This window comes from Ornithodoros turicata, chromosome 1, assembly GCF_037126465.1.
Source record: "Ornithodoros turicata isolate Travis chromosome 1, ASM3712646v1, whole genome shotgun sequence".
In the NCBI taxonomy this organism is placed as follows: Eukaryota; Metazoa; Arthropoda; class Arachnida; order Ixodida; family Argasidae; genus Ornithodoros; species Ornithodoros turicata.
Genome location: NC_088201.1, coordinates 212923635 through 212941200, shown reverse-complemented (window position 1 = coordinate 212941200; position 17566 = coordinate 212923635). Strand labels below are relative to the sequence as shown.

The following is a 17566-nucleotide window of genomic DNA, read 5'->3' as shown; positions in this document are numbered from 1 at the left end:
GTGCACGTCCGCCATTTCCTGCGTTCCACGAAAGCTGTCTTAATCTCGGGGACCAGAGTAGCGCTGCCACGATTCTTAATAATTTTGTAATTCAATTAGTACAGAAAGTAATCTCTTGGGGGTAGATGTGTGACTTCATACGGGATGAGAAAAACATCATGATTCAGTTTTCGACCTGGCACTCGAATAGAACGGACGTATTGTTTTGCGCTCCTCGTGACTGCTGCTGTGGTGGACAGTGGGCTGACTTGTTTTGTGATTGGTAATTTTTGTTCTTAGCTATTGACGGTGTCTGTTGTTAGTATATTTTCTTCTTGCTTTCACAGCACCTTGCATTCCTCTGCCTCGATTATAAGTGTTTTTCTTCTTTCTTCTCCAGAGCTGCATAACCTGTCCAGACATGTCATGATGAAGTCACGCCTGGCGTCCCAGCATGTCTAAAACTGGTGGTCACAAGAAGGACGGCGGCGCAAGGAAAGATGGCGAGTTCGGGTGGTCATTTTGCGGCAACTTTTTTAGCAGTCATGTTCGCTTGGTCAAAGCGAAGCAGTCTCGCATGTTCCCGTGGCGCATTCCGAGCGCCCGGAATTTGCTAGCTAGCGCTTTTTTCGCCCGGTCTCAAAACTACCGAGCAGAGGGTTGCCCAACAGTATCCGGTGTCGTAACATCCGCAATGCAATGATGGCGAGTGCCGTCATTGGCCCGCATGTCGAAGTTCACGTGGTTTAATGGACGACGGAACCCGAAGACGTGCGACCGCGATGCCCCTAGAGTGATGCATGCGACTAAAACCGCTAGATTCCTGGTACTCATGTTTCGGGTGGGAATGTTCACTTGAACATGCTCGGGCGCAAACATAGTAATTACCGAGCGCTAGGATGTGTTGTCGTGAAATGACTACCAGAATTCGCCATTAGATGCTCCCCAAAGAGTCTAGTGACTCACTGGAAGACCCTAATTACTGTGGGAGGCCCTAACTGCTAATTAATACACCTATCCCAGCTTACAAAGAAATGATGTCAGATGGTACAACAGCATCACCAACTTGGAGAGTGGTACTACTATATCAAAAAAATATGTAACAAGAAAGCGACGTTAAAATGTGGCATCTCATGTTGTAAGGTTTTTGAAATTCTTTACATATTAATTACATTGCCTTGTTTCGCTCCATTCTACCGGTACCCCTTGTAAAGTTGGCAACGGGGCCCTTCCATCTTCTGGAGCCTGAAGGGCACGAGTTTCTCCCGGAGTGCACGTGGTGGCTCTATACAAAACAAGGGCGAACTAAGTCGTAATAACAAAGCACAGTCTGATCAGGATTGCGACATTACTTTCAGAAGATGCAAGTAATGAAGCCTTCCTTTCTTTCAGCCGCGGTGTTATGGTCAGATGGATAGCTAATAACTGAACGTCGTTTAGACCAGAGTGACGCAAGACATTCGATAAGCTAGAGAAAAGGATCGGACCCACACGTTCCAAAATTCCAAAAAATATGCATAATGTAAAACCCCGAGACTAGGGAACACGAAAGGAAAGACACAACACGAAATCTCAAACATCATCTTCACCAGCTCTCTTGCTTCCTAGCCATTTTTTCATTGTCCAAAAATTAGTTTCTCTTCCCCGTCGTTCACGATTTACAACACTCAAGACAGAAACAAAACCCCAAAGGGTTGAAGCAACATGATCGTCTATCAGTCAATGGATGTCTTAAACAAGTAGGCTCCGCGCTGCAGGTCCCCATTAGCAACAGTGGTAGCGGTGGATTGGGAACGCGAATGAAGACACGAAAGCGACTGAAAACGTTTTCTCATTTGTTTGTACCACCAATACAAGAAGCCACCCGTAACCTCCGTGAAGGAATATGGCTTTCTGAAACGGCGGTGTTCTGCGCCCGCGCTGTTTCGGTTTCATTACATCTACCAACATCATGATTACGTCACGGTGACGTTTTTCTTCGGTAGAGGTCTGTTGTATTATAATGGAGCCCAGAGGTGTTGTGGGCCGGTTGTGGTCAGTATGTAATGCTAGCTTGGGTAATTTATTTATACTTTATTACGGATATCTTGCTTCTAGTCTTCTCTAACTTTTCATATTGGCAGTACGTGTTTGGTGTAAAAGAAGAACAAACCGACTTACCAGGAGAAGACCTTTGAAATCGCTGCAAGTTACTGGCCTTCCATTCAACATTTTTGGCGTAAGTTTCTCCGGAGAAAAAAGGAAAGAAGCGAGACCATCCAGACATTGTAGGAATTCTTCGCACAAGCCTGTAATAGCAACATTGACGTCATGAATACAATGCACAAAACGAGTCAGGAACACGGGGGGGGGGGGGGGGGTATTGAAAAAAAAAAAAAGAACAAAGAAAGAGGGGAAAGGTTAGCCTGGTCAGGTTTTTCGTAGAAATAGCAGCCAAGTCAAGCGCATCGTCATGGAGTTTTAGCTTCTGAGTATTTAATTTTAGAAAACGCAAATACGTAAGGTATTTAAGACCCTTTAGGCTCCTAAAAGTTCCTTAAAGACTAGAAGACAAATGTACTTTGGAGAACCCTAACTGAGGAGAAAATTTTGTTGTGGCGGCAGCATTCCAGGCCGAAAATAACAGGGTGGTATTCTGGAGGCAGCACATTTTTTCTGAGTGAGTTGTTTGATTTCCTTTTTCATGCATTAGCATTAGAAGCCCCATTTCGAAGGCAAGTCGGCATCGTAGCGGGGTGACCGAGGTGTCCGTCACGTAGAACCGTGGAGTGGCGGCAGCTTGGAGCTTGAGCCGCCGTCAGTTGCGCCTCCTCTCTGGACCTATGCAGACGTGTCTCGTACGTTCTCCAAGACTTTCGCGAGGGAGCTGAATTTGTGTATCATGTCGCCTGGCGTATGTCATAGCAGCCATGTCTGCATGTGGTGTGGTCTATGGTATATGTGGCGTGCGATGGTCTAGGTGTTCATTCTGTATGCCAAGCAGGGTTGCGGAATGGGATCATCCATTCCATTCCAATTCAATTTCGAGGAATGGAGATTTGTGATCATTCCATTCCTTTCAATTCCTCGGAATGAAAAGATGTGGTCAATTCCAACTCCTGTAATGGCTTGGCGACCCCCATTCTATTACTTTAATTCCATCAATAAATGAGAAGGGACTGGTAGCCGTACGGGCTAGCCCAGTAGTGCTAAAGGAGATTGACATTACACCGCACGGAAAAAAAGCACAAAGACAAGAGTATTTCGCTCTTGGTAGTGTGCTTGCGCCAGTGTGTCAAACCGAAACGATTTTCGTTCTGGTTTTCGTTCCGGTTACATCATAAACGATCCGGTACCGGTTCTGCTCCGGAGCAAAAAAATAACGGTTCATACCGGTTTTTAACCGGTTCCGCTTCTGCTGGGAATATTCATCCCCACAAAAAAAAATCAATGTTACAAATTGTAAACCCGTTTATTCCGCATACATGGTATTTAATATTAATAAACAGCTGTGAAATTGGTATCTCCTGGTTCCTGTAGGTTACTGTCTGTTCAATTGGGCTGTCTCCTTTCTTGAAGCACATGCTACAAACGGACTTTTATGTCGTGATGTCATACGTAAAGTACTTTCTTGCTGGATTGGAGCGATCGCGTCCCATTCGAATGTCTGTTGCTACTGTCTAGCCAGCAAGCACCACCGCACGAGTAAGACGCAAATCGAGGAACACCTTCATTCACAAACGCGCTCGACGGCTCCGTTTTATTTTCTTCGTGTCCTGTCCACAAAAGAGTTGCCACTTCGCACGGGCTTGCCCTCGCGTATACGTAAATGTATTCAACTTAGCTGCTCTCAAACAAGGGACGCGTTGCGCGACATTACCGATAAACAAGCCGTTATGCAGCCCCCTTGGGTCGCTGTTTAGTTGAGGAGAGTTTGCGTGGATCACATTAAAACGAACACTACGGCACATTGCTAGAGAGTCACATGTACCTCTAAGTCTGTGTGCGTGCGCGAACGATAAACCATTACAAAGGGAGCCTAAGGGTCATGGTATACCGACATACATTCCACAGTAACCATAACCCTCGTATAGTATCCATGACATGACTTCAGAGCACACGACGTCTGTTTCATTCGCCTATCCGTAGTCCAAACCGTTTTTTCTTGGACCGAAAACCGTTAAATATATTTTTCGGTTTCCCTCCTGAGCGAAAAAAACGTATACGGTTTCGATTCCGTTCCGGTTCGCACCAAAATAGCGTTTTTTTTCGGTTTCCGGTTCCGGTTTTCGGTTCGCTCCGACACCCTGCCTTGCGTAGTACGTGTGTGCGAAGTGCGCGAGGGCGGAAACCAGGGGAGGGGTATATATTTCTTAGCAAAGGAAAAGAAGGGCGAGGGAAATGTTCGCCCACGCTCCGGCGGCATGCTACTCCCATAAAAAAACAAACAAAAAAAACAGGAGGTTGAACCACCATCCCATTTCTGCGAAAAATGCCTAATTGGATTCCCATTCCATTCCCAGGACAGTTTCCTTTTGTGTTATGGAAAAAGATTAAGAGAAAACCGAAAATGCAACACAAGATAAGTGCAGCTCCGCTAGAGTCACCCGATACATTTGTTTTTGTTTTGTGTCCGCAAGTTAAAGCTCATCTTCGACGCATGAGGCAGCACTGTGCTCCTTCACCATCTCACATTGGGGACGAAGAAAATTCGCGTCTTCGAAGATGCACAATCTGTGAGGTATCTGGCATTCGAGCCCAGCCGTTGACTCATCTTCACACCGCGTCTTCGCACCGGCCAGTTCAAGGCTTTCGCGTCTCATATTCCCACCCTTGTTTATCTTTCCTGACGGGCTTTGTCTAGAGGCAGTCCGCACTTAGTACTCGTACAATTAACAGCTATCTTATAGCGGCAGCTCGACTTGGGTTTTCGTTCCTCTACGGAGTCTAACGCACAACATGGTGTCAGAAGTGGGATGTTTGAACTTGAATTCCTCTGCGAATTTTCGAAATTCTGATGATTCTGCACCGGCGAACTGTGGTCCGTTATCGGAGCTAAATGGCAAAACGGCAAAACAAATGATCTACGTGGTGAAGGGACTTAGGAAGTCGTTGCTTGGAAAACCAGCAATAGAAAAGTTTTGTTTGTTCCCACAAGTGAACAACGTGGCTTTTACCGTTTCGGAGCACTGATATATCCCATCTTGTGCTGCTATTACCACTGCAAGTCCATTTTTGCACGACACGGCATACCGAACGAAGTAATATCCGATAACGGACCACAGTTCGCCGGTGCAGAATCATCAGAATTTCGAAAATTCGCAGAGGAATTCAAGTTCAAACATCCCACTTCTGACACCATGTTGTGCGTTAGACTCCGTAGAGGAACAAAAACACAAGTCGAGCTGCCGCTATAAGATAGCTGTTTATTGTACGAGTACCAAGTGCGAACTGCCTCTAGACAAAGCCCGCCAGGAAAGATAAACAAGGGTGGGAATATGAGACGCGAAAGCCTTGAACTGGCCGGTGCGAAGACGCGGTGTGAAGATGAGTCAACGGCTGGGCTCGAATGCCAGATACCTCACACAATCAACAAAATAAAGAAAAAAACCTTCACGATTTTTTTGCGGACTATCCACAATTTTTTTTGTTCTGGAAACGGCTACGATACCAGGTGTCCGGATGTTCTCATTGGGACAACTTCGTTGCTTTTATAATTAATAAGTTAATTATTGAAGGTTAATTAAGACGTGTTCTTAGGAGTTTGCTAATGCCCTCCTAAGGAGTGCCCTTCAGCATGTGCTATATCGCCGTTGATTTCATCTCGGTAAAAAAGATATATCGTATATATATTTAAAAAAATATGTTCACACTTAGTTTGGGCACCTTGTATATTTCACGAGTTTTCATAAGTGTTTGAAAAATATAATCATAAACCTTATTAGGAAAGTTCGCCATGGAGTTAGTGGTACTCCAGCAGACTTGATAGGAAGCTTGCTTGCAATCGAATCGATATAAATAAATGTCTATTAAAGTTATATATTAAAATTAATAACGAAGAAATTTATTAAAATATCGCTCCTACAAAACATTAAGCATGGCGTACTTCATGGTCGCAGGTTGAACACGTAATCATCAATATATGCGTGACTTTTCGTGTGTTTTTTTTTCTTCATCAATTGCATTTTTAAGGAGCGGTCACTTCCGGAAGCTCACCTATACGTGCGTTCTTTTTACCTGCACCTCTTGACCTAGTGCAAGGAGTCCAACACTCTCGCGCTCTTTTTGCCATGCACTCGCAGTACAGCCGGCTGTCCCAATTCTTTATTTATATTTCAACTCCTGACCTAGTAATTCGCTAGTCTTGGATTTTCAAGCATGACGTGTCTCAGTCGTTCAACGAAAGGGCGCAGAGGAGCAGACGACAAGATAGCAGAGATCACTTTGTTGGCGGCCCGTTGTTGTCAAGTAACGGCGAGCGTACATTCCACTCGTGACATCGTGCAATATTTATATCTGCTTCATTTTTTAGTACCCGTCATGATTCTTGTTCGCACATTTAACGCAGAAGTAAACTGAAGATATGTATACGCTCACCACCTAGCTCCCCTCCGTTTCCATTATATCGCGAAAACTGGTGTCGTCTTCAATGAGGCAGGATGACGTGACCCGGACGAACAAGATAGGTGCACATCGTAGAAACGTAGCTAAAAAAGGACGCTATAATGAAGGAGCATCTCTCAATACCCTCCTATGAACTGTCAGTACAAACAAAATCTATTAACTAACTATTTTTAAGGTGACGAGTGGGTACTTCAATGGGGGAATTAGTACAAACAAAACGAGAACAAATGGTAGACGACAGGCTATTGCTGAACTCCCTCATTTTTAGAAGCCGGTGTTGTCGTTTCAACGCAACTGGTTGAGAACTGTGTCTACACTTCGCGCATACTTAAGAACAGGTAGTGCGCCCGTGACCTGAAAACCCGAGACAATGTAGAGGACGATAGCGGATAAACACAACACGGTGTGAAACTCAGCTGTCAGGTTTTGTTGCACAACAACATTTAAATAGACACTAGGTGGGGGAACAAGGAAGAGCCAACATGCTCTTCAAACCGGGCCTCTTGCTTTCCTCCCCTGCTTTCCCACCAAGTGTCTATTTAAATGTTGTTTCGCAATACACCTGAAGGCTGAGCTTGAGACCGTGTTGCGTTTGTCCGTTATCGTCCTGTACCTTGTCTCAGGTTTTCAAGTAATGGATGGTCACCTCGCTGACTGCCTAACCTTCCCTTTGCTGGCAGGGCACGACTGCGGAGCTATTGTTTTTCCTCCGAAAAGTGTGTGGATAATAAATAAACGAATTTTGAAAGGTTTGCGCTACTTCCGCGGACGCAGGAGTCCTGGGGCCGTGGCGTCAGTACATAAGCGGACGAAGTGAAGGGATGAAAGATGAAAGTCACTGAAAAGGTTAGCCAGCCGTAGGAATCGAACCCACATCTTCTGGATTACCGGTCCAGGGCTGCGCTCAGAGGAAGAAAGGCGCCGGTAACACCTATGAGTGACCCGCACGGCCGCAGCACGGCTTTTCTGAAGGTGGCGTCCTCGGCGCTTTTGAAGGAGTGACGTTTCCTCGTTTATCCAGAGAGGAAATTCCGGGATACTCTCCACATCCGCCGCCTGCTCCTGTCATGTATTCCGAGTGTTCCGACCAATAGTAATCAAACTGTGCAGCTGTTTGGCTTGGGATTTTTGATACCGCGGACAGTGATCCAACAGGAACAAAATGTGTGGAAATCAACTGGAACGAATGCGTCCGTCCCTTAAGGAAGATTTATAAAAGGGTGATATTAAACGGTTAGAGCAATTTATTTATTTACATGTGGCAAACGAGACTTTCGTGCACGAGTCTGCACTTCTTCTGGTTGCAAAAATACGAACGTGGTACCATTTTTTGTATATACCATGGTATACCTTTGTAACCAGAAGATGTGCAACCTCGTGCAGGAAAGTCTTGTGTAGCGTGTGTAAATAAATAAGCTGCCCTTACTGTTTAACATCACTCTCTGTTGAACTCACACCCGGCAACTTGAACTGGGGTATATTTTCTGCCATTGAAAATTTACAGGGTGTCCCAGATAAATGTGACCATATCTTTTAAAAATATACCTATCACTTTTTCCGGAAGGAAATCAATTGCAATATAGCATATGCTGAAGGGCACTCCCTTATGAGGGCATTAGCAGACTCCTAAGGCAATGTCTTAATTAACTTTCAATAATTAACTTTTTAATTATAAAAGCTACGAAGTTGTTCCAGGCCGATTTCATTTAGGTTCAGCCAGGGTTGTAATCTTTGGGTCTCTGATTTCTGTATGTATTTTTTGTGTGATAGGTCTATCCCTCCTGTGAGTATTGACCTTGGTTCCACATTTCTCAAGCAAATGGATCCTTAGCTATAAATTGCGAAAAGTGGCAAGATGGAAACGGTGCGCACTGTTAGTCGCATTTTCCTCCGAAGTTTAAGCGCAGTATCTCGGCGCTTGTAATTTGTAACCAAGTAATATTTTTTCTCGTGGTTCACGTCCCCGACGGCTGTAACCCTGCTGGAGATTTCCGCGTTCTCGCGTTCGAGAGAGTTTCTGTGGCGGCTTCAAAAGCGTTCGGACTGCAGTTGTCACCTATTTTTCTATTCTTATTTTTTTGCCTCGCTTCAAGTGCGCCGCTTGAAAATACACACCAAACGAAAGCTTGCAGCTTCCTTTTTTTAAAGCTATGCAGCACATTGTTCTACCTACCACAGGTGATGTGGAATATGCGCCGGAAAACTGACCGCTATGAAGAAATTGGCGATGCTCGCAAAGCACTTGCGCAAAAACCCCACCTTTGATTTGTTTAAAAATAATGTTCCTTGAAGAGGAGAGTGTGAGCTCTCTAATGTGGCAAAATTTACGTGTGGTAAACGGTTATTTCTGAAGTTAGAGCGACTGCTGTTGATGGTGTTCACCATGTGTGCGGCCATCTCCCGGGAAGGTACTGTTCTTTCATTTCTCTTTTTCTTTTCTTTTTTGCGCGCCTTCTACATCAGTCAAGCTATGTACTTTCGTCAGTAAATCTGTCTCCGCAAAGCTCTTCTTGGTCCCACGTAGATTTGTACAATGTTATCTTAAAGGGACCGAAAAGTGAAAAATAACCCCCATATTTTTGCCCACTGTCGTGCACAACATCGTTGCTTGATAAGACACAGAAAGCATTACTTCTCAATTTGGCATATTTTTTACGTATAAATATTTTGAAGATTGCCGCAACATGGCCGGTGCTGCCAGGGAACGGCGAAAAGGAGCAACTTGGGTTTCGGGTCCAGAGCTCCCAGGGATTGGTCAACCCTTACCACGTGAGAGTTAATTTTGTTGAGAACAAAGTTGACGCACATTATCTTACAGCTAAACGCCATTTGAAAAATGAGGCTCAGTTCCATAGCTTTTACGTCAATAAAGCATTCGGCTACTTCGCCGCGCCATCTGCAACGTAGTCTGTGTTATCGCGTTTATTGTTTACGTCGTGGGTGATCAGTTGATCGAGCGAAGCAGAAAGTAGAAGTGAATGACATGTTCGTGGCTGTTGTGTCAATTATTCGAGAGACCTACATATGCCTGGTGTAGTTTTGATGTTCGGGGATGCAAAAATCATGTTCGTTCCCCATCGGCGGCGGGCGTTTTCTACCAGAAGATTCAACAGGAGAGTGCGCGAGAACGAATGTGGTTCGAAACACTCGGTAGTAGTCGTGTCGTGTGTGCTGAGCTCATTTTGCTGCCGATGACTACGAAGATGCCGTAGAAGGCGAATTTGGAAGATGTCCGAAGCACACTGATGCTTAGTACCCAGTGATTTTGCTTCACCGAGGAGACGAGTTCAACACAACGTCTTAGGTATGTACAGGCCTCACACATGTATAAATTATAATATAGCGATGACGTATTCCATTTAACTTATGTTATCCTACATGTCCCGTACTCAACATTGTCAACATCAACAAATTTAAATTTAGGGGCCTTCTAGTGTTGAAGTGGCGCAAGACTGCTTCCTGTGTGTGTGAAGGCACAGGCCAGGCACTGAAGTTGACATGACAGAAATAGCTGAAAGCAGGTATGCAAAGTCCAGAGATGGATGCACTAGATTTGCGACGTGTTGAAGGCTTTGTGACATTTTTTGGAGTCTTTGGACAGGTGCAGAACATTAGTATGATGTCAACAATAGGAGAGGAAACCGATGAGAACTACTAGCTTGTTTGAAGGGTACAAGAATGCTTCCTGTTGAGGTGTAGTTATGACTTTATGACTAAGGAACGCTAATTAATTTTCTAGAGATGCATCCTCTACACTCGAATGCCCAGTGAAGCAGCGAACGTTCATTGTCTTTGGAGCCCCACTACTGGAATTGTTCAATGTGTGTCAGAGCTGCAGTGAGCCATGCAAGGTTACCACATCATATTGGACCTAAATTTGCAGAGTTCCCCTATGTCGGACGCAACTGTCATTTCTCGTTATTGCTCTTCCGATCCTATCTTCTCAGAGATTAATGTGGTTCACCATACACTGCATGGGCACTGCCTTTCTCTACTCATGCTTTTGGTTTCTTGTTGTGTTGAATAAATCTTCATTTGAGTTTGCAGCCATCACGCTGTCTACTGTGTTCGCCCCTCATCTATATTGATGTGCTATCACGGTATAGCACATCAACATGGCAACAACCTACCAACAACTACCAAACAACCTTGCCTAGTCCTACTTTTGGATGAAACTACACGATGTGGTAACATCCACATATATAAAGTTTTAGTCGGCGGATATTTGCTGTTTTTGTATAACCTTCATTGAACATTTCTTTTGTCTCACTTAGCATGCCTGAAGAAATGTTCTCATCTTCATCAAGATGAGAGGTCATTGTTTGATCTGCAGCATTATTGTTCCTGTAATCTTTTCACCAACAGAGAATACAAAAGTGAACAAATGGTAAAATATAACTAGCTTGTTAAATTCAAAAGGGAAAGACGAAACTGTTTATACTTCTCTTGTTTATTTTGTTGCAGGTTTTACAAATCTATCAAGTACTTCAAAACATCAGAGGGCAGGAAGTCGTACTCTGTTTCCTAAATCCCTGGACAATAAAAAAAGACAGATATAGTTTGAGTTGTGACAAAATGTTGCTTCTGCTCTTTTATTATATTTCAATTAAATGTTACGTTGCATTTGTAGTGTCCACTGAAGACAGTTTCAATTTGCAGGGCTGTCAAAAGTACTTTACAAAAAGACATCTCAATTACAGTAACAGATAACTTATGCAATAAATTATTTAGCCATTTTGGAGTACTATGCACATCAATGGTGCATGGTTAACTTTGAACCCAGATCAAGGGTAAATAATACTTGAAGTCAGCCCTCATGTCCTTCTTTCCAAATGTTAGTTGGTGACGTGATAGTAAATCAGCTACAAGTACTCCGTTCAGCAAAACAGAGTTAATTAAGTGTTAAATCCCAATCTTGGTTCAAATTTGAACCTATACCCATGCCCATAATATACCCATATACCCATAATATTAATTGGTATTTGGAAACGTGGTCACTAAGAAGTATACTAAAAGGTTACGAACACAGTTCAGCTGAATGACACTGATGAAAATTATCTTACTTACTCCTCACATATACAATTGTGTCATGAGTATAACCTACTAATACATCTATGCCCATAGGTTACTTAACCCTCCAGGAACAAACTAGTAATTATAATGTGCTGTGACAGCAAAGAAAATCAATGAGAAAAGCTTGCAGCAAACAAGAAATGAAAATATGAAGTCAGCGCACTGATGGGAAAGCATCCCTAATAGCATGCATGACGCAGATCTAGATCCAGTGGGGTACTTTCTATTGTATTTTCTCGGAGCGCCCCATATCCTTCTTGTGAATGGCCGACAGGTGGTATAACGGAATTTCCTGCAGAAATAAGAGTTTTCCGTCCAGTTTGCCGCTCAAGTATGCGTAAAGACCACACGGCGCTGCCATGCATGTTGCCATGCTCTTCGGTTTCTCGGATGTATGTAAAAGACACTTGCAGTACCTCGGTGTCAAGGCACAGTATTTCGAACATTATTTCGCTCCCGAATAAAGTACCATGTCACTGCCACAAACTGGTGACCCGGACTTGAACCGTGCTTCTCAGCCTTCCGCCGGCGATCACGTTTCTCCCCCACCCGGCCCACAGCCCTCTACTTCCTACAATTCCACTATCTCAGCGGCATCGCAGGCACACGTTCGCCTCCCACCTTTCTGGGCCCATGACCCCGTCCTCTGGTTTGTCCAGGTCGACAACTACTTTTCCATGCGGCGAATAACGTCCGATACGAGCAAGTATCAGTACCTAGTGGAAAGCTTACCCCCGTCGGCCGCCGCCGAAGTCTACGACGGCCCCTTCAGAGTTTTGTCACGCTCCGACAGCCACTTCACGGTGCAGCTCCCCAATCGGCAGGAAGTTGTCGCCAAAGCCCGCCTGAAACCTGCTTATCTCGAGTCCGACACAACGCCTGCCCCTCCTGCACCCGCGTCGCTCAGCACACCGCCTCCACCACCACGACGGTACCAGCCCCGTGGACGCCATGTACACTGGGCGCTTCCGCTTTCCCGAGAAGGGGGCCCATTGTAGCGGTGACGACGACGACGGTAGAGCGCTCTGCCCCTCACGCGCCGATATTCTGAGCGCCCTGTTTTGTCTGCAGCGGAACTAGTGATGTGTCGTTCGCGAATGAACAGTTCAGAATGAACGAATCCCGGGCACAAACTGAATGAACTCATTCACTATTGTCGATCGTACTCGTTCACCAGTTCACTTAGACGTCCCCGTTTTGTCAGGTTTCGCTGCGTTCGCTTCACAGTTTCTCGCTTCTCCACTCTTCTCCAGTCGATGGTGCGCGTGTCGCCATCTATGTTCGCCGCTGTAAAGCAGTGTTGAACGCATGCGCAGTAGTTAGCCAGGCGAAGCTCAGCGCGCGTGGCCCGAATATCAGGGGTCGGATTCACAAAGACCTCGTGCGACGGAATCTGTCGTATCTCCGTCGTACGGGAAAGTTACGACGAAGTGTAGATTCACGAAGGGCGCGCGTCGCAAAATCTTCGCAGCTTACGGCGGAATCCTGCGAGAGCTCCCGAGCAGTCTTACGAAGAAAGATGGCGGCGTTATTTGGCAGCGGTGCATGGATGCGGAGACGGCAAACAAAGGTTCCGTAATACGGGCCCACGCATTGTAGTTTGCCACAGAACATTCCAGACCATCCCCGAAGTGACATTGAGGCACTTTTTTTGCTTGGTAACCTTTAACAAATGCTTCAACTTCGTGCTCCGTAAAATCGGATCGCAGGGATTTTTCAACATCCCCTACACCCCGCTAAGACACCCCCAACACCCCTCCAAATTGTCCGCAAGAAAGGCAAAAGAAGCCATAAAAGCTGCAAAACTGGGTGCCACACACTGCTTACAAAACACCCTCACCCACCCCCTCCCCGAGCGAACATACTGGGAATATATTTGCTGTGTCATCGAACGCGTTTCGCCTGTGATTGCATGGCATCCATTATGGCTACCGAAAGACCGAGAGCACGTGCAGTAACAAAACATTTGGGGACGAACAACTTCGTCTTCTTCTAACAGGACGACACTTATTGGTGCGATTACAAATTTTCGTCATCGTTACCATAGCGAAAACACAGTCTCGCACCCTTTGGCTGTTTCTCTCGGAGGTGCACGTGATAGGAAGCGAGAAACTTCCTTTTCCTCATCAAAGGGGGTACCCTCTCCACAACGACAGCTTTGTGAATCGGGCTTACGACGCCGTCGTCGCGCGCCGCAGGCTACGACGTCTTAGCGCATCTTAGCGTAACTTACGATCGCGTTTGTGAATCCGACCCCTGATGTGTTCGTTCAAATCAGTGAACATTAGGGACTCGTTCGAAAGATTCGTTCGCGAATCATTGACGCCAGTGGGTCATGTGACCCTTATCATTACTAGTTTTTTATGCGGAGCCTCTACCGTAGCCACTGAGGCGCAAATTCGAAGTAGGCAGGCACCAGGGGACTGGTTTAAGATTTCTATAAGTACTGATCATTACTAAATACGTACATGAAAAACATGTCCGCCATCTCACATACTAGCCAGAAAGGCCCTTTTCCGGTATACCTGACAAATAATTTGGATTTATCGAGTGCAGATCACCACCCATACGACGTCCGCCACAAAGCTCGATATCGACGCGCCGTAGTGAACCAACGCTAAGATTCCAAAGGAGACCAGCAAGAACAACGCAGCGAGTCGCGAAGAACGCAGCGACGCGCCGTAGTGAACCAACGCTAAGATTCCAAAGGAGACCAGCAAGAACAACGCCACAACGCAGCGAGTCGCGGAGAACGCCGAGAACGCAGCGAGTCGCGGAGAACCGAAGAACCAGTGCGCCGTTTGAGAGCAAACGATTCCGTTGCTCTTCGATTCAGCTCGCGAGTGAACGGTTCTCTCCTCGTTCTCCTATTCCTTCGATTCAGTTGAGTTCTCTATCGTTCTTCGATCCCCGGCTTTGCGACTCGCCTTCAGTGCTCTCCGATTCATCCCAGATCGTGGGGCTTGGCCAATCACAAACCGGTAAGCTCTCAGTGTGGCCAATCGAACTCGTGGCCTGTCATATTCAAGCTTCAGAGGAATGCCGACAGATGGCGCCCGCACCGGAATAGTTGAGTGTTGATTCATTCGACCGCCGGGAACGGCGGAAACACTACCTCGAGCGGGAAGTAAGCTCGATCGTGGGTGGCTTTCGATTCTTACTAACAGGTCGCAGTGAGTCTCGCTGTTTCCCGTAGACTAAGTTCATTATTTTCGAAAGAAAAGTGCTGCATAGGTCCATCACCAGTTCTTAAATACATGAGAGGTCCATGGCGAAAAGAATGTGAGAGGGTTGCACTGCTTGAACTAGTTCAGTGCCGGGGTGCAGGCGAAAAGAATGGACCTACTATGAAGGGTACCAAAAAGTAACTATGAAAGTGAATTTGCGTGACCAAAGAAAGCCCTGCCGAGAGGCGGAAGCAAGCGGAAAGTGGACTGAAGAAAATGTAAACTACGAGAGAATTACAGTGCGGCAGAATGAATTGTTTATTTTCTTCATGACAGCGAAAGACGGTCCCATAAACATGCATTCGCTTATCGCAACATATGACCAATATGGCCGGCAGGTGACTGTCAGATTTAACGCGGTAATGTGTTGTACGAACACATCATGGAACACACTCGCCCACAAAACAGAACTCTTACTCAGTTACTGTCTACAACCTACAACCCTGCACATAAGTAGATGCCGGTTCGCCGTTGAGATCGGTCACATGATGTTATGACGTCACGGAAAAATGAACGAAAGAACGAATCTTTTGAACGGTTCAGTGAACCAAACTGAACTGTATGAACGAGTTCACCAAAGTGAACTGGATTGCCCATCACTAAGCGGAACCCTTCCCTGCAGCGCTCCCGAATAAAGTACCATGTCACTGCCACAAGCTCATTCACTCCATTCAGAGAAACGCCATCTGGAATGAAAAATATTTCTCGGAGCCAAGGCACGTTGTGCTGCACTTTGACTCCGCTGACAACTGGACGCTGGCTGAATGAAGTCCAGTTCCACTACTGGCGGCGGAATCAGTTGTCACTGTTCACTTGTGTGGTGAAAACGCAGTTCGTCTACCATGAGCTTGGTAACTGTGAGCGACGATATGCCTCACGACGCGGCGCACGCTCTTCTTGCCTTGAAGCACATCATTGATAGTCTTGATGAGGTTTTGCCTCTTTTCGCTCCTGTGGTGTATATATCGGATGGAGCAGCTGCACATTTCAAGAATAGGTTACATGAGATGGGCACTAACTCTATGCAGCTCCGCTGGGCATTCTCGACAAGTGGCCATGGAAAAAATGCTTGCGATGGGGTCGGTGGGTCAGTCAAGCACGTTGTCAGCATACATAACTTGCGGTCGAAAGAGGTTAGTGTGATGCGATCAGCCAAATTCTTCGTCTACATAGTAAACGAAAAGGGGCACGCAACACGTCCTCTGCGGTACACCTGAAGCGAGGCAAGAAAACAGAAAAAGAAAGATAGGGTACAATGGGGCTGTCGGGACGCGTTTGAAGCCTCCACAGAAACTCTGTCGAACGCGAGAACGCGGAAATCTCCAGCAGAGTTACAGCCGTCGGGGACGTGGACCACGAGAAAAATATTACTTGGTTACGAATTACGAGCGCCGAGATACTGCACTTAAAAGTCAGAGGAAAATGCGACTAACCGTATATTCACACGAGCGTGTTTTCTGACGGCGCAGCGACTGAAGGAGCGAGAGGGTAATTGATAAGACGCTTGGGCTACGCCCTCCTGGAATGCCTACACAGATAGTGTTCCAATGTGCTGTCAGCTTAGCGGCCGGGGATAACGTTCGCGCTGCGGTTGAAGGTTGCAGCATTAATTTTATGTGCACGGCGCTTGGTACTCAATGGACGAAATACGGCGAAAAATGGTGGCTCTTACTGTTCTCATTGACGACAGTGAATGTTGCCATGCAAATAAGCGGTTAAGGAAAGTATGGACGAAAGAATGGGTGTTGAGGAAAGAGCACAGTCTGCAAAGTAGCCTTGTGCAGGAGCTACGACACGAAGACCCATATGTCTATCGGAAAGTTTTGAGAATGGATGTTCCCACTTTTGAATACATTCTGCTCCGCATAGCAAACCGCATAAGGAGAGTATAGAGACGAATATGCGTGACGGTATACTAGCCAGTGATCGTCTTTCCATAACCCATCTATAACAAAGCAGCCATTCACTCCGGCCGTAGAAGCCCGTACGGAACCTTTCTTCCCTCCGGGCTGTTGACCCACAATTCGCATGAACCTTTAAACACGTCACACCTAACCCTTTAAATACCATGCCAATGATGAGGACGGTGCCCAGAAGAAGAACAGTCTCTGTTCGAAATATCGGCGGCTTCTGTCCTGAGGCAACTCCCTTCCATCAGTAACAGGTTCGCTCGAATTACATGTGCTTAAACATGCCTCTAAATGCATAAAGCATTCGTAAATAAGACTGAGCGGGAAAGAGCCTAGGAGAGAGTGATATGAAATCTGTGTGTCTTCGTTTTCTACCTTAGGATCTTTCGATATTTTTTTTTTGCATGTGTGTGTAGAAGGCGGGGGGGGGGGGGGGGTTACCGTCCCATCCATACATATGAAGTTAGGGAACAACACGAAATTTACAAAATCGCACTTTTTGCATTTCGCGTTGTATAAGAAGCTCCCGCAGTGAATAATTACGAAATAATGCCATTGCAAAGCGAGCCGCTATAACGTAAGTACGTCAATATGTTGCATTTTTAGTACTAGCTTATCCAGGGATAAAACACGTTACTTTGAAGCGCTGTGGCAGTTCCCAAACTGTGTTGCTGCGATGGATGGGAAACACGTAAAAATAGTGAAACCGAAACTGAGCCGATCACCACCTGGTTTGGAACGCGAGCATACAGCCACCTCGTTGTTAATTATTAA

General features: G+C 45.8%; 1 protein-coding gene across 1 annotated transcript in view; it reads right to left on the bottom strand.

Annotated features, from left to right (window-relative positions):
- The window catches only part of LOC135379037 (atlastin-3-like), a 149977-nt gene that overhangs the window by 79938 nt on the left and 52473 nt on the right, over positions 1-17566 (bottom strand). Inside the window, exon 6 of the mRNA XM_064612282.1 lies at positions 2140-2267. Coding sequence (XP_064468352.1) covers positions 2140-2267 — 128 coding nt within the window. The remainder of the gene's footprint in view (positions 1-2139; positions 2268-17566) is intronic.